Below are 26,009 nucleotides of genomic sequence, written 5' to 3'. Positions count from 1 at the left end.
GTGTAGTAGGTATAATGATACTTTTAAAAGCGGTTTAACATATGTAAGGGAAGTTATACTGGCAGTATATCCACTATCTATCCAGCTTCACGTCATCATCCTTTACAGAAGACAGATATTATCAAAAGTCTTGTATACAGAGCACATACAATTTGTTCTACGGACTCCCTTTTTTCAGAATTAAATAAAATACGAATCACGTTGTGGTTGGTCTAATGGATATGAAGAAACCACCATCCATAAAATGATGATTATCATCCTTCTGAAGTGAAGAGAATTTCCATACTCTACCTTAAAAGGATTCTTCGACACTTAGGAAGGATTCTCTACAAATACAATCTGTACACTACTTTCAAAGCAGCACGAAAGTTTTCTTCTTTCCTACCATCTGCTAAAGATAAATTCCCACCTCTATCCTTACCTGGTGTTTATGAAGTGCTCTGTGCCTTCCAACTTTGCTACTTTAGACAGAGTGGTCGTTCTGCTAAGATCAGAATCCAAGTCCAACACTGTGTGAGATCTTTAGAATCGAAGGATTCCAGCCTTGCTTATTATACCACAGACACGATAGATATAGTTCACTGGAATCAAACCAAGATTTTACACTACAGTAAATTTAAATTTGACCATCTGTTCCTTGAAACTTGCGAAATCCTGCATCAATGACCTAATATTAATCGAACAGGCTACATGTCTATCTCCAAGTTTTGGGAATTTTCGCCATAAATTGTTCATAAATTTATTTATTTTTTTATTATTGATGTATATTTTTTCCATTTTGAATTACACACCCATACCTGATCTGGTTCCTTAGAACGCTTTTTCTCCTAGTCACTCGGCTGCGAACGAGACAAACGCAAATATGTTTGACTCATTCTTGCGTCGTTAATATTTTCGATGTTGTAACTAATTCTTTTGATCTCTAGCTGAATTGAATTATGCTCGTGTTACAATGAGCGAAATATATAGGAGTTAATAAATTATAATTTCCCTTACATGAGTTAAACACGATTTTAAAAGTATCAAGAGATATGATGTTAATATCTGTATAGAAAGACTAAATTTTCTTCACAAAAACTAAAATATAAACAGATACTTACGAAAATGTATAGTCTGCTTTAAGTAAATTATTTTCTAAAAGATAGATGCATATACATGGAGACTTGAACCATGCGGAGGTCGCATCCGATCTGACAGATACACAAATTGTTTATATAAATATTCTTACACATATCCAGTGTATAGCTTGGAGGTCATGAGTAGCTGTGCATTCATATATTAGGAGTGATATTCCACACTGTTTATGCAGTCAGTTTTGGTTTAACACGTGATATGTAAAGACCTGTGATATTTGGTAGTAAATTGTATCTGAGAGATACCGCGACCTTCGATGTCAGTATAGTATTGGTTTAGTTTACTTTTTTGTTTCTTTGTTCAATAATTTCTAGATTGTAATTGAAAATAAATAAACCATCATGTATTATATTTGCAGTGTTTTATCTTTAAGTTTAATCGCATTTTAGCACATACTAGTAATGAATCTATCTCTCAGATATACGCGACCTCCGCAGAGTTAAACTGTAATCAATCCCATTAGAAAAATCGCCAGATTTTAATAACTGCCTCATCATGGATTTCGTTAGCAGTAATAAAATATTTTGTTACTTTAACAAAGTAGCATTATGCTTCAATAGCAGTTATAAACTATTTCGCAGCCACTGTCATAACTTCGTAACCATTCGGCCGAGCTATCTGTGCTTTCAGTTGACAAACTATTCAGTTTCCTGGTCCCTTTCGCAACGTGTCTGTTACTCCTATCACAGGTGCCACTCCAAGCGTACATTTCAACGACAAACGATTGTTACTATTGATAGACAAACTGTAGTTTGGTTTCTGTTTGAGACACAAGGAAAGCTAGTTCGAGAAGTCATTTTAGAGATGCAGCAGGCCATATACATCCAAAATAGTCAAACGTACGGAAGAGATAAGTATGTAGTTTGTGCAGCTGTCCTGCACTTTATATGTGAGTATTAAGACGCGCAAGTATGAGGCAAGACAAATTAGTATAAACTTGCTGAGAAACAGAACTTAAAAAATTAATTCTGAATCTCTTATGTTGTTGTAAACACATACGCATAATTTACATTTCTAAATTTGCTTGGCCGAATGATTTCAGTTAGCGTTATATACGCGATCCTCATTCTGCATTGTGAAGAAGTCAATGGACGCCCCATGGGCAAGGTACATAGTGCCATGTAACCGAATCACGTGTTTGTAGCCGGAATAAATTGGAGAAATATGATGCTCCTAGGTCAGTTCAGCTGTGTCCGGTTGAAATGGTTGCAAGAAGGGAACTGACGGAGTTTGAAAGAGGTGTTATGATAGGATGCCATGTTGCAGACAGCAAACTGTTGTCTGCAACAAATTGGGCGCCATCTCAGGTCAACCATCAGTGATACCATATTGAGATGGAAGCGCAGGGAGTCAACCGCAAGTGCTACCCGCAGTTGAATCCACTACACTCACAGAACGTGACCGTAAGGTACTATGAAGGATAATATACAAAAATCGCCCATATTCGGCCGACACGTTGAATGCGGAGTTCCTGCACAAAAACATTCAGAACCAGGGCCCACAACTTATGTTTCCATGGTAGGACAGCAATTTGCAAACCCACATTACCCGAACCAACATGCAGCGTCGTCTTCAGTGGTGCTAAGAGCGTATACAGCAGGACGTGGATTCTTCCTTTGTATTTATGAGAGTTTTAGTTACGCTCCTTACCGGGTCTGTAAAAGGTCAAATATTCAATCTAATAATCAGTTAATTTTAAAAAGTAGACAGCTTAACATTTAATACATTTTATACAATATTATAATACGCAGATTGTATTAAATTATTGAACATCAAAAGAGAACTCCTTTAGAAGTAGAGTTGAAATATATAATGCTGCTCTTCATTTTCATTAATTTTTAACACTGTTAATCAATCCGTGAAATGAAATTAATAAAATTATTAAATATAAAAGGATGTATTTTTATAGGTTTTTAAAAGAAACCTTTTATCTATTCTATAATATAAAATGATAAGCCTTTTTTTTTCTAATGTTTTTGTGTCACGTTTTTTGTCAAGTCATTTGAAACTGTTTGAAACTCAGGGGCTGCCCTGAGTGTCGAGTCTTCAAAATTCGAGTCATCTGAATTCAAGGAGAACTGGCCTACCAGTCCGCAACTCGGGGGGGGGGGGGGAACCCTTTCGAGTTTTCAAAATTCGAATCATCAGAATTTAAGGAGAATCGGCCTACCAGTCCGGAACTCGGGGGGGGGGGGGAGAGTTGGGTCCCAGGGGGAGGAACCCCTTCGAGTTTTCAAAATTCGAGTCATCAGAATTCAAGGAGAACCGGCCTACCAGTCCGGAACTCGGGGGGGGGGGGCGTCAGGGGGGGTGGAGGCCTAGTAAAGCTATAATTTTATTAGAACTTTGGAGACATATTCTGCCTTGTGCACATTATATATGAAAACATACAGAGCTTCCGTGGCCAGTCATTATTGACAATGCCCTTTGGGTTGGAAGATCTGGGTTCGAATTCAGGCGAGGACACGAGAATCTTTCTCAGAGTATTTCAAGTGAAGAACCGGCTAATACTGTGGTGGATGAGTTTTATCGGTTTTACTTTCAGGAAACTCGTTTTTTTTTGTTTTTTTTTTCAATGTAAAACAGAAAAACCGACCAGAAAATATACCCCTTATCATAAGCATGCAGTCAAGTTAAAAAAAAAATCCAATTTACTTGACCTTGACATGAAGCAGAATGAGGTGAAAATATAGGAATAAATGCATGATTAGTAAGATCAAATGAAGAATCCAAATTCATTCGGTAAAGTCCATTGTAGAGAACAAAAATCCTTACATTGATTAGACCTACAACCAATGTTTTAAACGAAAGAAACGTTACTTATCGACCCATTAAGCAATGTGCTGTTCCAACGTATCCCTTAGAAGCTGCCACCTTTATGAAATTTTTTAAACTAAATGTTAATCGCAATGCTTGATTTCTTCAGTGCTCATCAAAATAAACTTTTTAGACTTTGTCTGAATATGAAATTTAATTTGCTGTAATTTGCAAAACTGTGTATAGGATATGTTTAGGATGTATACCTTAATGGAATATCCTAAACGTGACTACTGCCAGTGACCATAGGAATTTTCTAGGCCTTTCTTCAAAGAAAATTGAGTTCGAGATGACAGTGTTTTGTTTTTAATTTCGCAAAGCGGACACTCACGTGAACTGTGCGCACCTCATTTACTCACAATTATCGCATCATGGCGATAGTTTCTTCAAAGATAACTCTTAACCGTAATCCAATTATTTTTTATAATGACCTAGTGATTTCTCGCAGAAGGAGAGCGACTTTCTGGATGTTAGATTTTTGTCATCCAATGTGATGATACCATCTTGCTTAATTGGAATCTGCAGTGACATTAAAATCGGCTTGTTTTCCAGAAGAACAGAATTCGCCGCCAGCTCTTATTCCCCCCCCCCCCCCTCACCACTAACGAAACGAATAAACTTAATATCCTTAAATTTTGAAATATTTCGTTTCACAGGGAGATGGTGAAAAAAAGTCGCACCGATGCGTTCTCTCAATAATGTATTCTAGCTTTTACAAAGATTAGTTGTTTTTTTTTCTTTCCTTTTTTGGAAAATGCATCATTAATCGTAGAACGACTAGTTTATCCCTGCAGCAATGCAGTACTTGAGTTGAATTATACAGTTTATGGTTTCAGTTCGTAACCCGTGAATAGATTCCTCTTAGGGAAAGAGAGAAACGTTTTGGACTAGAATGATTTCTTTCTTTGCTAAATTATGTTTTAAGAAAATATAATATTAAGTGCAATGAAAGGCAGCTAATCCTATCTACACAATCTGAGCGTACTTAAAAGTTACGCTTTACAGTGAGTTATTTAACTTTCCTGACGAAACTATTCTATCATTAGTAAACCTGTATATATTAGTTTTCTGTAAATACACAGAGACAGAAAGAGTGTGCGTGCGTCATATGGAACTGTTATCTTCATAATTGTATTTCGGGAAAAGGGACATGTTTTCATTTTTTTCATTTCTAGATTTGCTCTATCAAAGTATTTGGTTTAGAATGTTAAGAATTCTTTCAGTTTCAGTCCATGTCTGCTGTACTTTTCTTCTGGATATTTCTAGATGTTGACTTAGCGTAAATAAAACATTACGTGAGTAACCCGTAAATCCCAAAATTTTTATGAAGTTAATTTGAATCCGAACACTTAAAACGGACTAAATGTTTCACTTCTTATGTACTTGTTTGAAAGTTTGCCACTTAAAAATGAAATAATAATCTTATTTCGTGGACCAGTACGATATTTATAACATTAATAACGAAGAAGAAAAAACACTGCTTTCAAACGAAGCATTAATGATTCAGTTTTTAATAAATTAATTCTTCTGTGAACAGAACTGTGAAATAAGCGATGAAACCATCATATAATATTATGTGAAATAAATTATTCATAAACTGCAGTTAAACCATAGTGACATTAAGAAAAACTTTGAATGTTAGAATATAGATTGTAATAGACTTTAATCTGGCTAGTTAAGTTATTAATATCAAGAATATTATTAATCATCATCATACGTATCAAGGATTTAGGCCTAGTATGGCCTGTTCCGGCCTTAGAAGTCATCGTTTAAGAGGACGTCCTGGTTTTCTTTTTCCTAATGGATTGTACTTTAAGGCTTGTTTTGGTAATCTTTCTGTTTTCATTCTTTGAATGTGTTCCATCCATCTATGTTTATATTTTTTAATTTTTTCAATTACTGGTTCTTGGTTTAATTCTTTCATAATGTCTTCGTTTCTTTTGTGATCAAATAGGGTATACTTTGCAGTTTTTCTCATAAACTTCATTTCTGCTGTTGTTAATCTTTGTTTGTCTTTTTGTTTTATTGTCCAGATTTCGCTTCCATACATTAGGACTGGTAGGGCTAATGTATTGTATACTTTTAGCCTGGTTTGTTTTTGAACTAGGTTTGGTTTAAATATAGAGTTAATTACTCCTGTTATTTTTAAATATTTTGCAGTTTTTATGTTTATATCTTTTTCATTTTCATAAGTGATCATACATCCTAGGTAGTTAAATGAATTCACCTGTTCTAAGATCTTGTTATCTAATACTATTTTAGTTCTTGCTGGATCTTGTCCTTTAAAGGCCATAGTTTTTGATTTTTCCGTTGATATTATCATACCATAATCTTTGGATATCTCATTTAGATTTAAAATAGCTTTCTGTAAGTTATCTTCAGAATTTGTAATTATTATTTGGTCGTCTGCAAAGTTAACTGTAGGTGAAAGTTTAATTCCTTGATGTAAATGTTTACTCCATTTTATTATTATTTCATTTAAGTAGATATTAAAAAGAGTTGCTGAGAGGGGACATCCCTGTCGGACCCTCTCTTGTATATGATAGCTCGTGATTTAATCTTATTTGTATTTGATTATTTTCATATATACTTGTGACAGCTTTTAGGATATTATTTGGTATTTGTCTTTCTTTTAATATGTTAAATAATATGTTTCTTTTAACTTTGTCAAATGCTTTTTCAGAATATAGAATATTAGAATACAGAATGTTATTAATTAAACATATTAAACTATTAATTATATGAAGAGCCAAAGGCTTCAATTCGGCGTCATGAACTTATTTAAGTTAAGGGATATTGCATCCCATATTGTTTCTTAGCCGAATGAGAAACTCAAAGAGTTTCATGCCGAATATAGAAACTATATAAAGTTAGGCGATTCCAAGCGTAAGCAAATACCTGGATAGTGCCACACCTGACCCATTTGGTAGTGCAAACTGAGGCAACTCATAGTAAGGGTGGAGCAAGCTCCGATCACTATTCTTGGTATTTACCCATAATGTGAACTTAGCTACTAGGGGCTGTATTATTGTTCTACATTATGAGAAAAGGTCACTACCCAGACCGGTTTCAACCTTTATGAGTTGCCTCAGTTTGCACTACCAAATAGGTCAGGTGTGGCACTATCCAGGTATCTGCCTACGCTTGGAATCGCCGAACTATATATAGTTTCTATATTCGGCATGAAACTCTTTCAGTTTCTTATTCGGCTAAGAAACAATATGGGATGTAATATCCCTTAACGTAAATAAGTTCATGTCACCGAATTGAAGCCTTTGGCTCTTCGTATAATTAGTAATTTATTAGGACACCTTCTTGGCAATTCTCATAGAAGGGATGTAAGTTCTGTTCGCTACAAACTTGGTATTAACTAGGTCTGCCTACTCACTGATGAGACCCTAATGAGAGTTGAAACCGGTGAGGGGCGGATCTGGCTTTGAGAGGCTCCACTTGGAGGTAGGTTTTTGGCTGTCTCTGAGTGGGGCCACCGCTGAGATTATGGCTCTGCTTGGTGGTGGGGGTGAGCCTGCCACTGGGTAGAGCCAATGCTGAGAAGTTCTTCTCGGTGACGGGGCGAGCCTGTCATCGAGTGGAACAACGCTGAGTTGGGCGAACTTTCGGGATCGTCTTATTTTTAGAGCCCGCTTCACCTATACATAAGGTCGAAACCGGTCTGGGTAGTGACCTTCTCTCATAATGTAGAACAGTAATACAGCCCCTAGTAGCTAATCACATTATGGGTAAATACCAAGAATAGTGATCGGAGCTTGCTCCACACCCTTACTATGAGTTGCCTCAGTTTGCACTACCAAATGGATCAGGTGCCACTATCCAGGTGTTTGCTTACGCTTGGAATCGCCGAACTTTATATAGTTTATATATTCGGCACGAAACTCTTTGAGTTTCTTATTCGGCTAAGAAACAATATGGGATGTAATATCCCTTAACTTAAATATTAAACTATATTTAATATTTCTGACATTTAATAAGTATTCATGCTGAGTTATGGTTATAATTATTATGGAGAGGATCCCAGCTAAGACTCCAGATGACCTCTTAGTATGATTCCAACATGCTACCTATTTGATGCCTCATTCTTATCTTGTACATTACCTGGCCAGTTTTTTTGTTTAGTGGCACTGACAATCCATCACGAATCTGGCTAGTTCGCTGCTGAAAAGATCTTATAAAGGCTCGCCATGTTCTTTGAATTTCGAGCTTTCTAACTCGTTCCTTGTGAAATTAGTTTCCAAGTTATTGAGCACAGAATGCGTTTTATTGCTTTCAATATGAGAATCAGATGTTATGCGTACTATAATATGCTTAATTTAAAAATATATCTGCTGACAGGGACACGCTTTATTATTATTCAAGTCATCTATCAGGAGTCTAACCATATCAAGTGCAGTATTATCATTAACTCTTAATTATTCCAAGCTGGTTTTAAGTTTTTGAGCGGAGAACATCTGGAGAATTGTCTGAATTATGGCAAAGTGACACATGACGAAAATACTCAGCTAGAGAGAGAGAGAGAGAGATGTTAAATCCCTTCAAAATACAAAAGGTCACGTTTAAATGGGAAGTAAAGACTGAATTGTTCGTCACGAACAGATGGCCTTTGACATCACATAGTTAACAATGTGCTCTAGAATTTGAGTGTAGAATTAGGATCTGACTTTCCTTCGAAAATAATTTTCAAAATTGTCAAACATTTGTCTAATGAACTTTTCCGAATTTTCAATAACGTCTGCATAGATTATGAAACTGCATTTTGAATTATTGAAAGCACACCTTGGTTAAATTGCACTTAAGGCTGAAAGAAATATGGAAAAATATAGTTAACAACAGACAAAAACGAAAATATTATCATCAGCTTGACAGCTAATGAGAAAACAAAAACAGTTAGGAAACCTTTAATCAAAATTTCTGATATTTTGAGATTGATACTTACGGTTACTGTCATACGGCACACCATTTAATTCAGCGAAGCATGGAACCACACTTAAAGACCCAGCGGGAGTAGTAGGCCAACAGGATAAGCCGTCCCATGTGGCATTGCAGTAAACCAGGGAACCTTAAAACGGGATATAAAATAAATTTTATATAGCCAATTGAATTTTTTAAAATTAATTAACGAGAGACAAAATTATCTCGAGACAGCATGCAAATAAAACTTGTACAAACTGTGAACTTCAGTTGCTTCGAAAGCAACCCTTTTCATTTAAAGCAATTTTGATTTTTTTTTCACTTCCACATCGATTGTATCAATGTCCGAGGCATCAGTACAAACATTAAACACCACTATTACAGACATCACAACCCGATCTTCTATTTCTAACCGAACCTCAATTGGCTTTTACCATGATTACAGCCTCCACTGTCCCAATTACATCTTGCATGACGCTTTCGAAATAAATGGAGGAAAGGAACAACGTGTTTTTGACAAATCAGATATCCCTTGCTAAAGGCTATCCAACCTGGATTTCTCGCTTTTCGATCTTCTCTGGCTCAAGATTTCCTTACCTTACTTTATGGCCTTCATATGATGTCTTTACCGTACCCTAACTCCGACACTCATGCTATCCCTTTTCCAGCTTATCGCTAAAAGTTGATGTCAAATAATACAGTTATCTCAATTGAGAGATCATCTTCCTGGGAGACTTGAACATCCATAATATAAGTTGGCTTCCATTCTCTAACTTCACAGATCTAGCCGGAAGGAAAACCGAATCCTTGACCATTAGTCATGATCTATCACAAACAGTTAACACACCAACCAGAATACCAGACAATCCTCATCTTTTTTCCAACACCAAACTCTTTCTTAACTCCTTCCAAATACACTGTGGATGGCTACTCTCCTCTTGGTAGTTGTGACGATAATTTTTATTCAAGTCCCCTTTCTTACAGATCGTTCTCCTCCCGGTATATTTCATCCTTGTATATCGTAATTGGTATAGTGGTACCACTTGGAATGACTTCCGGAAATTTTACACCTATTTTCTATACATGCTGTCTTTCCTCTCCTGATCCAAACATCTGCCTTGAACTAATACCAAAATAATCTTTACTGAAATGAGAGCTTTCATTCCCCACTTAAGAGTCAGAAGTTGGATAAGGGTTGGGGTTTACAGTGCAAATCTGGACCCTTATTCGACCTCTGACTCTAAAAAAAATGTGTCGCCTCAGTCCATGACAAAAATGCAGCACGTGTTTACGGGCTTAAATCAAAAACTCCAGCTTCTCATTCACTTTAGACTTCATCTCGAAAGAGTGTAATAAGTTATCATCTAATTCAAAGCAGACTTCATAAGACTGAAGTGCAATAAGCTGTTCTCCTTCTCAACTGGCAGTTGTCTTCTTGTCCCTCGCTATGGCTGTTGGGTGTAACTTCTTACTTTCCTTATTTCCACCTCTCTCACATCCTAGTAATGTCACGGAGGTCTGCTGATGTTAATAATATCAACAATAATAATAATAAAAATATCACGGATGGGCTGCTGATAAATCACCTTCGCCAGAAGGACATCGGAAAACCCCTCATTAATCGTGAGACTAACAAGTCTCCTGGTCCAGAGAGTATCCTCCAGTTATGCTCAAATCTTGCGCTCCGGAATTATTAATATCCATCCTGTATTGCCTATACAAGCTGTCTTATTCATCTGGCGTCTATCTCTACCCGACAGCATGGAAGCAAGCCTATATCTAAAAAGGGGCGATAAAAGTCAGCCATGCAGCTACCATCCTATTGCTCTCACACCGAGAAGATAATCAACAACCAGCATTTTTAATAACTGGAGACTGTACTCATTGGGAAAAACAATATGGCGGAAATTGTTCCTAAGAACAATTTCCGCCATATTGTTTTTCCGAATGAGTACAGTCTCTAATTTTTAAGCAACATAGTAACATATTATTTTTGCCCTACTTACTTTCCCGTACATCGCCATGTTGTGTTCTAGATCTTGTGTCGTTTCATTTATGGAGTTATTATAAAAATTTAATTAAAATTTTTATAATAACTTGTATAATCGTTAAACACACAATAGACATGAAATACTTTAACATTTTCGATAGTAATATATCTATGAAACATTAAAAGTCCAGTTATTGTCTTGTATGAAAAGTTCATGAATGGTAATTTTCGAAACTACAGTGGAATAAGATCGTACCTTTTGATTATTTTAATCGTAGTCATACTAGCGGAAAACAAGGCATATGTTAGCTCACATAAAGAACCCTGAGAAAAGAAGAATTGACATTACGTGAGGACGTATGTTATCACGAATTCTTTTCAAATCCTACATGTCTGTGATACCGGACGAAGATGCCTTAGGCTTGAAAGATTTTTCCGTTTTAATTTTTCTACGAGCATAATACTTTGATATTAAATTCTGGCGGTATCATTAAAATGTCAACTTCGAATTATTTAGGGAAATAGTTTGCTCGTTTCACATGTAAATGAGTTTGCAGTTATGATTGCCATCAGGTTCCCGTATAGTTCCTGTGTTTGTGTGATTTCTTCGCCTCTCCTAAAGCTCAAACGAAGAACCAATTAAATACGTTACTGCAGATGCACTTGTTTTGACAGTGAGCGCAGTGTAAGTTAATAATATAGTAAGATACACGGATCTGTGTCTGGTACGAGAAGAAATTGAATTACGAAAGAAAATGCTCCCAAGAGATTAAGGATTCAGAAACCTATTTCAAAGAATATACCAATGAATTCATGCAAGAAAAATAAAAAACGTAATCTGTGTTTATCACAAGCGCTGTATTACAGTAAGCACCACTTGAACGAGTGTCACTCGGATTCTTTTCTGTCTTAAATTTTTAACAATTCTCATATGTGGGTAGATGCTTCTTTCATCTTCAGATATTTTGTCTCATTTCACTAATTATTCATGTCCGAGGTAGAATATTTTTTCTTGTTAACAACACAAAAGTTCTGGTTTCAAGTTTCAATAGGGTTCTCTTTCTTTCTTTTATTAGGAAAAATAGTTTAGCGTTCAGAATCTGACACGGTAATCCATACTTCTCTTTATATCCTGCCATATGATTTAGTATAATAGATTGTACCAATCTGGTACAAGGGAGTAAAAAAAATCCAGACCTTTGGCAGGTTACAAAAATTGTTAATGTCTATCCAAGAAGTAAAATAATTAAAACAGAACTGGATTATAGCTAACTTAGTGGGGAGAGAGATCATAGGAATAGCAGGAAACAACTCGATGAGGATGGCCTGTGAGAGAATAGAAATTTGAGAGGCTTTTTTCCGCTGTGGAATGTAGTAGGCAGATAGAATCGTCATCATATGATTTAGTGAAGGTAAAGGCTAAATTCAATTAATTTCCTAATAGAAAACGCCCTTTTTCTCATGATACAGCATTTAAAATCTTTAGTCGATTGCATTTGATAATACTGAAATTTTCGGTACATGTTACCGTCTGTCACTTTTCCTTTAGTGAAGTGGACAGATTATTCTTTCCTTACAGTTGTGATATATATCTCGTATTGAGACATGTATCCTTTAATTTCTGCCAGTGATGGTTCTGCATTTTTAAAATACTTCGTGTTTTGTTAATTTCTTTTTTGTTTCTGTTAATTTCTTAACTATAAATTGTATATTTAGTGTAATCCTTTATCCAAGTGTAAGCAAACAAATTTTGCGCCTGAAGTATCTTCAGGACTGAGGCAACTCATTATGGGATACTAAGACAAGTGATGTGAAATCATACCACTTTTGCCACGAGTTTCCCCAGTCCTAAAGATACTTCAGGCGTAAACTTTGTTTGCTTACACTTGGATAAAGGATTAAACTAAATGTATAATTTATAGTCTAACCAAGTGAAAAAACTTCCAATAATATCTTAACTTTTAAAGTGTCGTCTGTTCTGGTGTAATTAGACCATCGTTTTTTATCCATCATTAATATGCTTACAGATCCGAGCCAGAAATATTCATAAACAATATAAAAATTGAACATACAACAGAATACAAATATTTAGGCAACTACTTCACTGCAGATAGAAAGCAAGATAAAGAAATAAAAATAAGAACAACCATAGCTAAAGATGCCTTCTGGAAAAATAAAGATCTGCTCAGAAGTTCTGTGGGTATCGAGACAAAGAAAAGAATGATAAGAACATTAGTGCGGCCAGTTTTCACATGTGGAAGTGAGACCTGGATATTCAAGAAGAGAGTAAGACAACAGATAATGACCTTTGAAATGTGGTGCAATAGGAGGCTCTGAAAATCTCATGGACAGAGCATGAGAACACGGAGATCTTTATTACAGGAAATGATCCAGAGAAAGATGAGATTGCCAGGACATGGATTGAGAGGTTCAGCAGGACAGAGAATACCAACAGTTTTAGAAGGAAAAATTATGGGAAAAGGATCAAGAGGCAAAAAACGTAGGACATGGCTTGAAGATATAAGGTCATGGACAGGTTCATAATGGCTATGGCGAAACAAAATGGAAAGCCACCAACAGAGAGAACTGGAAAGACATGGTGCTGCACCCTCTCACTGAGGAATCTGCATGAAGAAGAAGAATATTTACTAAAATAAAAAGCCAAAGGCTTCATTTCGGCGATGCAAAATTATATAAATTAAGTGGGTATTAAATCTAACCTCATTTCAAAGCCGAATACGGAAACTATAAAAGTTTTCGTGAAACTTTTATGTTCCTGTATTCGGCTTTAAAACGATGTTGAAGAAGAAAATGCTGATAGGTTATAGATGCTTTCTTCCATGAAGAAAGTCTTTTATAAAATTTTATGGTAGTCTTTTTTTATTTTAAATCTAGTGTATGTTTTCTTATCTATGCTGATCTCGTCCGAACTTTGCCTTAATTCTCTAGAACACTTTCTGCAGATTTCATATTTTCTATAGGGCTTTCTACCAGTTTATTCCCACGTTCCATCTTTTCTTATCTTTTGTTCACATTTATACTTACCCATTTCTTAAGTTGGGATTCTTGATAAAGTTCTGGATGTCTTTGTCTTTTTGATTGCATTCTTCACGCTTGACCAAACGGTCTCTCATTCCCGATTTTGAGTTTGAAGTGTTTATCAATTTTACTCAGCGTTCCAATTTTTTTATCTTTTGGTTTTGCTCATTTTAGGATGTTAGTTATCCGCTTTTTATTATGTAATAAGCTCTTACTCTATAATGCATTAACAAAACAGTAATATGAATCATTATTCTATATGTTCCATGTCTGAAGTGGGTGATTTGTTTCAATTAAACGCTATTATGTAAAATGTGATTGGCTACTTTGCTATCTAGTTAAATCCAAGTCCGCGTGTTATGAGGAAAAGTTGTACTCTTAATCACGGTATTTATGGAAGTTGCAGATATTATTAATTTCATGTCATCGAATTAATTCTCTTCTGTAGATTCAATTTTTCAATGGTACGATAATCTGAAACTGTCGCTCAGCACTTCACTCTCCCGTTATAAATTGAAAATGATATGATGGTAATTTGTCAATAGAGATCTTTTCGACTTGATAAAATTCATGTTTGAAATCTCGTAGGCATGTCCTCGTTTGGAACATGGACAATGATAAAGAATATTCTGTACCAGTTATTCGTCATCTTGAAGTGGAAAAATGGTCGGTTCTGAATTACACTTTCATTACATTTTCTAGGCATTCATCCCGGATAATAATCGAGTCCTTTCCAAATTCACATTTCTGAGCATGGACCTCTTACAACTCAATAAGTTTCACTTTCATAATTAGTAAAGAATCCGTTTTTTGATCCTTCAATTATCATTTCTAATAACTTTGGATGACTCTTTTTGAATATTGCTGGTTTAAAAAAATTAGCACACCATATACCAAATTGCTGCGTTCTCAGCATAGCATTTGATGAATTGCCATACTTTCAATCTCGACATATAAAAAATAAAGTATGAAACTCCGTACACAGTCCGTGCATTATTAAATAAAAAAACGAATGATCTTAATTCGGTTTCATAAATACTTTTAAAAAAGGTCTCGCCTTAAGTTATTAAATATCCGAAATGTAAAAATAGTAGCCGTGCCATGCGTTTAAGATAAGCAAACAATGTTTGTTCATTACTATAGATATTTCGATTTTTCTCACAGGTAAAATAATAAAAATTATTATTGGTTAGAGGTTCAATATAGAAATTTCAAGGCACAATCTCTTTTGCCTAGACCTTGTTATTTTTAAAAATTACGTAATTAATATTCTGCTATTTTGAAGCACACATATAAGATGCATATCTATTATAGCGTTTCGACTTTCTTATCTGCTGAATTGAATTATCTGTTACACTGCACTCTGATATCGCAAGAAAATTATAGTTGTCGTGGCGTGTACTTTAATATTCTGTCCTCCTTTATTCGCCCGAATGATGAGACCCTCCAACCATTATCCGGACAAAATGAATAAAACGACATCGTTATGTTATCAATGGAAACTTACCTCGAGGATATGAAGAGAACAGGAAACCAGACTGTGGAGGGAGTGCAGGTTCGTTCTATTGAAACTGTACGAACTTCATAACGTGAAACAGCCATTTAGATTAGAATTGAACTGATATCGTATACATTTTCTGCACAGAAACCATAACACGAATGTTAAAAAAGGAATAGGCTACCAAAGCACAGCCAAGAAAAGAAAACGGTTAAAAGTAAAAGGTGATTGTAGTTTTGAAATGCAAAAACGTCAAAGGAAAGAGTATTTCCTAAATCCTTTTTCTGCGAATAAGTGAGGATAGTAGCTGAAAGGATATTGTTGTTAGAATAATGCAATAAAAACTACTACTTCAGTTTCTAGGATTATTCTTGCTTGGCAGTAACCTGAGAGGGTTATTGCATATTGTCTCTGTACAATAACTTGCTTCCTAACTTGCATGTCTGAAATGCTATCATAAGCCGGGAACCAAGGAAATAACGAAAAACAAATTTTTTGGTTGAAATAATCAACCATTACATAAAATTCTAAATTCAGTACTTACAGAGTCCGTCTTCCGAAAACATTCAAGTACATTTCTGATATAATATTCTAAATACAATGTATTCTTAATTTAAATTCATTAATGTATGTAGTGATTTCTTCAACTAAGCATTGATGGGTAACAATTATCTGTTTTAACGGTAGTATATCTGTATGTATCCACTCTGATCTTTGATGTTTGTAACTCAGCTTGAGATTATTTATTTTATTTTTACTTCATAATGTCTGTTTTCTACTTCACACTGTCACACTGTCACATGGCATAAATTTTAATAAAACTGTTCAATTTTAGAAAGCCTTTATGTATATTTTCCTAAATGTAAGGGAGCTAGCGTTTCTTGAAAATAAAAAAGCATTAGTGAATCAAAAATGGAATTTGAAACCAATAAATAAATCAAATAAAACTTGCCTCGATTCCAAAAACAGTCCTGTTTGTGATTACGCCCTTCCCATCTCTTTGAACAATATCTAATAACACGGCTAGTAAATTATGTTTATTCCAGTTCTCGTTGGCTTACTAGGAGATCAGAAGAAATGTTGAACAATCTCAATAAGTCTTCTTACCGTGGGGAGAACTCCTATTTTCATTTGTTTTTCAGAATTTCAATGTGATATTTTTTTTCAAATTGTAACAAATTACCAATAAACCCACATTTATGAATTTTTTTTACTGAATTACTATTAATTGAAAAAGTTGACAAATTTGCAATCCACAGTTCTGAGGAATGAGAAAACTCGTTTCCGGGAGTAACTCCTTTTTGAATTGTATTTGAATATTGGATTCTACTGGAAGTTTTCATGCATCATAACTTTTTCAGATACACTCGGATCTCCTAGAAAGAGAGATTTTGAAATCCGGTTATCGCCTTATTGCTGTTATCTAGTTCACTCCAAATATTCCAAGAAACGGCTCTCTCTTAGAACCTAGAAATACTGTTGATTGCGTCATAAATCATTACAATCAAGCATTGGAATGATCTATGAAGACTGATCCTAAAATGATATATCTTTGACGTTGAAAGTTCTACGATGAAATCTTGCGAAATTCAGGCAGTTCTTGAAAGTCATTTGGTTAGGCCTGACCTAACAGCTGTGTAAGCCGACTGTGTACAGTTTCTTCTGCCTCTAGAATTGAATAATTCGTTTATTTTACGTGTGGTTTGAATTCCACCTCTGACGGCAAGGACTTTTGTAACCCAAGGTGTTAGATTTGCCTGTCTGGTGTTAGATTTGCCTGCCTGGTTGGCCGAGTGATTATCGTATTCGCTCTTCGACCATCAGACTGCAGGTTCGAATCCCGTCTTAGACATAGATGTTTGCGATTGTGTTTAGATAGGAGGAGATGAATTTCATCGCCTAGTGCGAGATCTTATTGGAGGGCGAAGTAGTTTGAAAAAGATGGATGTTTGTTCTCTATAGATGAGTTTCTTTAAAAGAGAATAAAAATACAAAAAAATTTAAATGAATACGAAATAGAAAAAAAATCCTTAGCCCATCCATGGTATTAATTTACTGTAGGTTTGCAACTCTTTGTGGATGAAAGTTACATTAAAATATAGATATGGCTGCATTTTTTGTTTTCTGCTGCAAACAAAGCAGGCAGTTTGGCCCTAGATGTATTTAAATCTGCAGATATAATATAATATAGTACAGTTAGCCGAATACTGTACAGTATTCGGCTGATAACCTTATCGGTGTCGATAACCCTAAACAACAAAACAAGCATTTAAATACAGTATGAACAATACTTAAGAACGTTACCCAATAAATTTTCGCTTTTTTTTCGTTTAAATCCAACTTAAGAGAAAAATTGAGATGTTTTTGTTTTATTTTTTATAAGGCAGGCCTGTTTATAATAAAAGTTTTTTTTTTTTCATAAATATGGATACCCTTTTCTGACACAGCAGACCTGAGATAATATATTAATTGATTACCATATTTATTAATATATCAAATCCACGTATGCTATACCGGATTATTAATGATTCTCGCATTAACATCTCCATAAAGGTGAAGCACAAAAGTTTTAGTTAAGTCCATGGTGTTATTGATATACACGGATGTGAAATAAAATTACGGAAATATCATGGCCTGTCCAAAACAATCCTATTTAAAACATGCAGCAATTGTTACGAAATGCGAGTTTCTACCTAGGATAGATTATTGCTAGTTAGGTTGGGTGGGTCATTTGGAATTACCAATACTGATAGGCTATGATGTTTTCTCTGTATTGTGTCTACTAATTGCGCGTGTTCTTCTTGCCTCTTTCGCTGGACGAAAACTTTTAAGTTTGCTGGAAGAACCCCTTTTTCTCCTCCGTATTAAACCCTCTATTCACCTTCAACCGAAAAGTCTGATTAAGGTTCTTTCCAACCGAAAGGGGGGGTGTAGACGAATATTGTTGGCAAATAAGTAATAAACTTCGACAAAATTTCAGAAAATGTAATGACGCGAATGTGGGGTACCGCATTCACGTCTTCAGTCCTTTAATACTATTAGCGTCTCCGTATTGCAGTCAGCCTCGACGACGATACCCTCATTTAGTGAGGACACTGACAATTGTTGTCAGAAAAGTTATCACCTTTTACGACTATCAAGTATATGGAAACACCATGAATAGTTATTTGATGGAGTATTCGAGTTCGTTCCATTTTAATTCAAACCACATAGTTCGTTTCGAAATTATGTTCGAACTTGTTACTTCGAACTGGATATTATGCTGGAATATTTCCCGGTGAGATTATTTGGTTTGCATTAGAGCTTATTTTCCGGAACATAACTATTTCAATATCCTGTTCAGGGCAATTTCCACTAAAATAAAATTAATATAGGGGAATCGAGTATCAGTGGAGTCTGAGACTTCATCCTTGCAGAGTCACATAGATGCAAAAAGTAATAAAGTACTGAATTAAATAAAATATTGTAATTATTTGTTTTTCTGATTTGATAAAACATTAAATGAAAATCCAAACCAAAGATGTAAATGGGTTCTCGTATGTCTTGAGCACGGAATTAATATGAAATATCGACACTCATTTTATCAGAGATCAGCGAAATATGAATCAAAATGACAGTCGGTTTATTCACAATCTAATCTAAACAACTTCACATTAAGTTGTGGATGCCTCTGCAAATATAACCTTTTTTGCTAATAAGAATGCATAACAATATATCAGTGTTTCCCAACGTGGGGCAATTAGAAATTAGAAAATGATGTTGCATTTGTCACCTCATCACCGATATACTCAAAAAAATCACTATTGTTGGTTATAAATTATCGATGTTGCAATTCTGACTTTCCAAGAAAAACAAAGCTGTAAATGACTTGTTATTGAAAAAAAGAAATCATCTCGATATCACAAACCATGTGGATTTGAGATTGAAACTGACTAAATTAGTACCCCAAATAAAACCTCTTTGCAGCAGACATCAAGCTCAAGGATTGCATTAACTTGGATTTTATTTTCCCGGGTTCAGTTCGATTTATGTTTTATAATATACGAAGTGAATATAAAATTTATATTCATTGAAGAAAGTCAAGTTAGAAGCAGTTTTACCTGTGTTCCTTTATTATTTGAAGTACCTATTTATATTATACTTTTTCAGAACTTGTTTGACTATTATGCTAAAGGAGGGGGGGGCATCAAAATCTTTAAGGTGTTGCGGTGGGACATGACCCAAAAAAGGTTGGGAAACACTGCAGTATATCTAGATTAACTATCACAAATGCATATTTTTTTGTCATCGTCCTCTTCATTAAAATTTATTAAGTGCTATAACGATTTACCTAACTAGTTATCTTCGCTTTCCTGAATAATAACATTTTCTGACAATCATAATCACTAAGTACCTATGAAATGGGAAATGACTGTCGAGGCTTGTATCCTTTTATGGACTCTTGCATTGGTTCATGATATTTAGATCAGCTCGTATATGTAGATGCTGCATAATGTCGCAGTAAAAAGATTGTTGGCTTCCGTTTTACATCAATATATACTGGTTACAGTGAAGAACGTCATAAATATATTTTCGACACTGCGCAGTTGACCCTCTTTTCAAGGGGTTTGTGCTTTTCTTGTAAATTGTAAATACTGCTTCTCTTCTGTGCTCTTTATAATGAAATCAGGACCTAGAAAAATTCAGGCTGAGATTGCTGTTCAAAAATATGGCCCTCCTCGTATGATGTGTGAGAGAGCGTTTTTTTTTTTTTTTTAAATTTTGTTTAGGCAACAGCGGCAATGAGTTTATTGAAAAATATTTCTGGACCCCCCCCCCCCCTATTTTGCTTTCTTGGAATCAGTCTAATCAGAATCAGTCTGTGTAATCTGTTGGTGGTCATTCATTCAAAATGTTTCTTCCAGTCGGTATCGACTTTGGAAGCCTGAAGTGGATTGAACAAGTGCCATGTTTGTTCTCCAGAGTAGCATTTCTAAACTTTATAAAAATAAATAAAAAAATACAAATAAAAAAATAAAATTATAACATGGGAGTTTCCCCAGAAATAATATCCATAAGAAGTAAAATATTTTTTTCCTCCCGGAGAGTTGACAAATATACTGCACCTCTTTGATGGCCTTAGTAACCTAACTCTGCTTAATATTCAAAAAACACAACTCAAATTTTATTTCATTGCGTTTCTCATTTAATTCTTACTGCACGCTGCTTATTTGCGCTTCGCAGTTGCATGCCAAACAGCAATTTTAAACTGCTTTCCTTCACTTTTTTCCCGCTTATTTCTTTTTTTTTTTGCTAGAAATGAAGGTAATGTAACCAAGATGCATTCATAGATATATTTATTTTTAATTTTCGTCTTGTATTATATGTATTCTTTCACTTTTACCAAGACAAGGTAATAAATATTTGTTCACTATTTTTTTCTACGAAATAAACAAGATTTGCTTGATTTTGAAACTTTAAAAGTTTCAAAAGCAAACAATTCCTTATTCTTGTTTCCTGCAGTTTGAGGTTTTGTTTTCATCTGTATGATTAGCATTTCGATTCTCATTCGTTGCATATTTAATGATATTTTTTCTTCCTTTCCTCCGCAGTATGTATCTTCCTAGCACTTCTTCGCAGTATCGCGGAATCGAATTTACGGAAAAAATTTTAATTTCGAAAATCTTATAAGTAAGCCAGGTAATCAATAAAAGTTTTACCAAAAGTAACGCATTTTTTTTTTATACTGAGTATCAAACTGTCTAATTTTCCTGTTAGTGCCCTCGATTATGGACAAGTGTTGGAAATATTTGTCTGTTTGGCACTATTATTTGAATTTGGAACCATTTATTCGGATAGCGCTGTTGGGATTACGAGTGCTATTTTCTGCATAGAGTTTCTTAAATTAGCGTATCAAAAGGAATTGGCTGATTAAAGAGAACATCGTGCCAACTACTTAAGTTGCTGCGAAAAGTGCAAGAATGCGGTGATGGATTCTTGTTTTTCGTTCATAGCTTTTTAGTGTTGCTCGCCTTTTTGCGAAAACATACTGGGACAGTCAACTTAGGGTTGTGCTTTCGACTTTCATCGCCAGATAATAACGATCCAGAAATTAGAGTCTCAGTACAGAAGATCAACACGCTTTCTGATATGCGAATTGTATTTATGCTCCAGCTCTGCTGTTTTATTTTTATATCTTTAAGTGGGTTAATATATTAGGCGAGAAGAATTGCATTTTGTAGAGAACTCGTCTTTGAGACAATATCATTTATTCCAGACAGCATAACATTTTACGGATTGTTTTCGAGAATTCAAAATTCGTTTTATAGATGCCTGATTGCATTTTATATTAACTTTATAAATTAGCCTAATGAGGGTCTTATTCCTTTCCGGATACTTTTCAGTTTCCTTTGAATTATTTATTTCGTATCCAAACAAGTAGTACAGTAGTAAGTAAATAACATGATTTACAACAAATTAGGATACATTACAATGAGATCAGCTTAGATTTGGTAGGTGAATTATACGGGGAATAATAATTAACTATGAAAGAAAGGAAACTAAACATAACTTTATATACAATGAATATGGTGTGAAGATGTTCCTCCAGTATCTTGCACAATCAACTGCTCTTTCTATGCAGGATATAAGGTCCTCTTTTGCACAAGGCGATGGAAGAAAGGGACAAGGAAGAAGGCGTTCCATTGTCCCACACTCACAATTGTCTGGGCCAATGAGGTAACCCCATTTGATGAGGTTTTGTTTGCAGCGTCCTGTCGTCCGGAATCTGTTGAGGCTTTTCCATGTATTCCAGTCCAAGTGGGCACCACGTGGAAGTTGTTCAGCTGTTAGAATACCAGTATTATTTTCAGGATATAATGCAAGTCATTGCTGAAGTCTTGTCTCTGGGAGGTTTTTAGGTGATTCAACAGTTGTTCGGAAGATGTCGGGATCTTAGTCTTTGGGGCACTGCGGTCTGGCCGAACAGTGGGTGGCGTTCATCATTCATTTGTCTGCTTCGTTCATCAGCTGAGAATGCAGATCTTCGAATTGAAGGGGTTGCAATACCAGCCCAAGTATACAGGTCTTTTAGTGGTGTTGGTTTCAGGCATCCTGTAATTAAGCGGCAGCTTTCATTCAATGCTGGATCAAGTTTTTCAGCATGGCAGAATCTGGACCATATTTGGCAGGCATATTCAGCAGAAGAATAGCAAAGGGCCAAGGCAGAAGATCTCAGTGTGCTAGAGTCTGCACCCCATTTGGAGGAGGTAAGCTTTCTTAGTATGTTGTTTCTTGCATTCAGTTTTGCCTTTGTTTTTTCTATGTGGGTTTTATATGAGAGGGTGCGATCGAGAGTCACACCGAGGTAGATTGATTTCCAGGAATGTTCTATATTAGAGCCTTCCCAATAAATCTGTAGCTTCCTGTTGACTTCCTTATTGTTAAGGTGGAAAAGGCCAGTCTGGGTTTTCAAGGGGTTTGGTTTTAGTTGATTGCTGGTATAGTATGTGGTTAGACTATTTAAGGCAAGTGATAGAGTAGTTTCAATGGACTTGAAATTTTTTGACTGAGTAGCTATGGCAAGGTCATCAGCATAGATTAAATTTCTAGTTCCTGAAAATATGGGGAGATCATTGACGTAGATGTTGAAAAGTAATGGTGATAACACACTTCCCTGGGGGAGGTCATTTTTTTGTTGGTACCAGCGGCTCTTCCTATCCCCAAGGTCCACGTAAAAGCGTCTGTTTTCCAAGAGTGATTGGATCAGGAGGACAAGGCGATAGCCTCTAGTTATTCTGTATATTTCATTTCTGAGTGTGAGATGGTTTATGGTATCACATGCTGCAGTTAGGGCTACAAAGACTACTCCTGTGGCTAGTTTTTGCAGATAACCATTTTCTATATATTGAGTGAGGTTGAGAATTTGTGATGTGCAGGATTTGCCTGGTCTAAAGCCAGCCTGCTCAGCAATAAGATGGAGTTCGATTAGGGGTTGTAGCCTATTCAAAATTAATCGTTCATGGAGTTTAAAGAGGTTGCTGAGTAGTGATAAAGGTCTGTAATTTTTTTGCTTCGGTTGGAGTTTTCCCTGGTTTCAGAAAGGCCACCACTTTGATATGCCTCCAGATAGTTGGTATCCTTAGGGTTCAGAGGAGGCAAGTGTTGAATAGGTTTAATAACCACTCTTTAGTCATGTTTCCAAAACGTTTAATCTGTTCGTTACAGACATCATCAAGGCCTGCAGATTTTCTAGGTTTTAATAGGTTTATGGCAGCATTGAGTTCAGTGATGGTGAAATCTGAGTTAATCATATTTTGTTCCTCACTTGGGATTCTAAGTATCGTATTTTTTGTGTGTTTTTAGTGAATTTTCCATTCAGCAGCAGCTGGTGAGCAATTTGATTAGCTGTTACCCGCGGATGCTCATATGGCTTAGTGAAATCCTTCCTAATTCTGTTAAAGTTCCATGCCTTTCTACTACTACTACTATGGGTCATATCAAGGACTTCTATTTCTTTTTTCCACGAGGAACGCCTTTCCTCTGCCATCTTGGAGCATAATTTTTCTCCCGGATAGTATCTTCTGAGAAGGGGTTTCTGTTGTAAAGTTGAAATTAATCAGCATACTGGGCTTGTATGTCATTGGAAAGGCCTGGAATGTAGTTTGTGCGGCATCCTCGGAGGATGTGTTTAGTGGAGATTTTCCTCAGTATTTGTATGAATTCTGGGTACTCTTGAGGGCTTGGAGGGACTTCTATGGAGCTGTCAAGATCTTCCATGAAACCCTTCCAATTACCTTTTTGGAAATTAAATTGTCGTCTGTAAGGGACGGTGTTAGGCATAATTGCTGGGCTGAATAATTAGGCATAATTGCTGGGCATTATAGGTATATGTTGAGTATGTGGAATCGGATTAAAAACCTTTTTAACACACATGTTGAATATGTTTGAGCTAACAAATATGAGGTCGGGGTTATAGCCTCGCTTCCATCTGCCACTGTTGAAAGTTGCAGGGAGTTTTGGATTATGTATCAGGTTTAGAGAAAGGTTTTCAGCCCATTTTTCAACAGGTTCTCCATTTTCGTTGGACTTTGTGTAACCCCAGTTAACACTATGGTTGTTAAAATCACCTAATACAACATTTGTCATGTATGCATTATTATTGAGGAGGATGTCGGGGAAGGAGAAAGCTTCTTCTGGTGGTTTATAGACTGAGGTGATTGAGATATTTTTAAATGTGATCGTAATAATCTCAATGTTTCTGTTGTTCGTTGAGTCAGTGGATGATGAGATCAAGTTATTCTCTTTCGTAAATATTGCACTGCCATATTTATCGTGGGGTATTTCTTTGATGAGTTTCATGCCATGGACGTAAGGTCTTGCAGCACCTTCTTCTCTGTGAGTTTCTTACAGGCAGAGCACATCGCAGTCATTATCTCTGCAAATACAGGGTGTCTCAAAAAATGTATACACACTTCAACAGCTGATAACTCACTTAATTTTCGTTATTTTGCAGGTTTACGGATTTGAAATAATGGCTGAAACCAGACTAAGCTTTGAGGAAAGAATAGGTATCCTAAAATGCTACTGGAAGTATGAAAACGTAGTGGAAGTTCAAAGACAGTTTAGAAGAGAATTTCAACGAGATCCACCTACGAGACTTGCTATCACTCGAATTAGAGATAAATTTGAAGAAGATGGAACTAATCAAAATGTCCACAAACAACGTTCAGGAAGACCAAGAACAGCTACGAGGCCCGCAACAGAAGAAAGATTGATTGAAACGTATCGTCAAAGTTTAAGAAAATCTTTGCGACTAGCGTCTCGTGAGATAGGAGCATCAAAATCAAGTGTCCATCGCATGTTGAAGCGCAGTCATTGGAAAAGTTACATTCCAAGAAGAGTAAGCGCTCTCAACGAAGATAATCTGGATAAGAGAATGCAGTTTTGTGAGTGGTACTTGGAAAAATGTGAAGAGGACGCACAATTTCCAAGATGATTTGTGTGGAGTGATGAGGCCACATTTAAATTAAATGGGTCAATTAACCGGCAGAATTACACTTACTGGGCACCTGAGAATCTACATGTTACGGAGGAACATTATGTAAATTTACCAGGAGTGACGGTGTGGTGCGGCTTATCAGCACACGGATTAATTGCAACATTTTTTTTTTCGACGGTACTGTAACTGGTGCCAATTACTTAAACTTGCTGCACGAAGCTGTCATGCCACGTATTCAAGAGGACTTTGAGGATGAGGATTTTTATTTTCAACAAGATGGGGCACCCTCACACTAACGTCGAGATGTGAGGGCCTATCTTGATGAGACTCTACTCAACAGATGGATTGGAAGAAGAGGTTCCGTAGAATACCCCCGCGTTCACCAGACCTGACGCCAATGGACTTCTTCTTACGGCTATCGAGGATAAAGTTTGCACTTTAAAACTGGCAACAGTTGACTACTTGAAAGCAGCAATCGAGAGAGAATGCCCCCAGCTACAAGACGAAATGATTCTCTGTGTTTGCAATTCCATTGCTGCACGTTATCAGCTGTGCCTGAACCAAGACAGTCACAGTTTGAATACAGTCGTTGAGGATGAAAAGTACATTTATGTAGTGTACTTTAC

General features: G+C 35.9%; 1 protein-coding gene across 1 annotated transcript in view; it reads right to left on the bottom strand.

Annotated features, from left to right (window-relative positions):
- Positions 1-13,916, bottom strand: part of LOC150105286 (diuretic hormone receptor-like) — a 100,914-nt gene extending 86,998 nt beyond the window's left edge. The window contains exons 1-2 of the mRNA XM_090393924.1: positions 13,913-13,916; positions 8,903-9,025 (exon numbers count right to left, since the gene is read on the bottom strand). Of these exons, the coding sequence (XP_090250050.1) occupies positions 8,903-9,025; positions 13,913-13,916 (127 nt within the window). The remainder of the gene's footprint in view (positions 1-8,902; positions 9,026-13,912) is intronic.
- Positions 13,917-26,009: the final 12,093 nt, after the last annotated feature.

The sequence above is a fragment of the Typopeltis vanoorti genome, chromosome 6 (genome assembly GCF_054136105.1).
Source record: "Typopeltis vanoorti isolate ZY-2024b chromosome 6, IOZ_Tvanoo_1.0, whole genome shotgun sequence".
Lineage (NCBI taxonomy): Eukaryota > Metazoa > Arthropoda > Arachnida > Uropygi > Thelyphonidae > Typopeltis > Typopeltis vanoorti.
The sequence above is the reverse complement of the archived record's forward strand: the minus strand, read 5'-3'. Positions and strand labels throughout refer to the sequence as shown.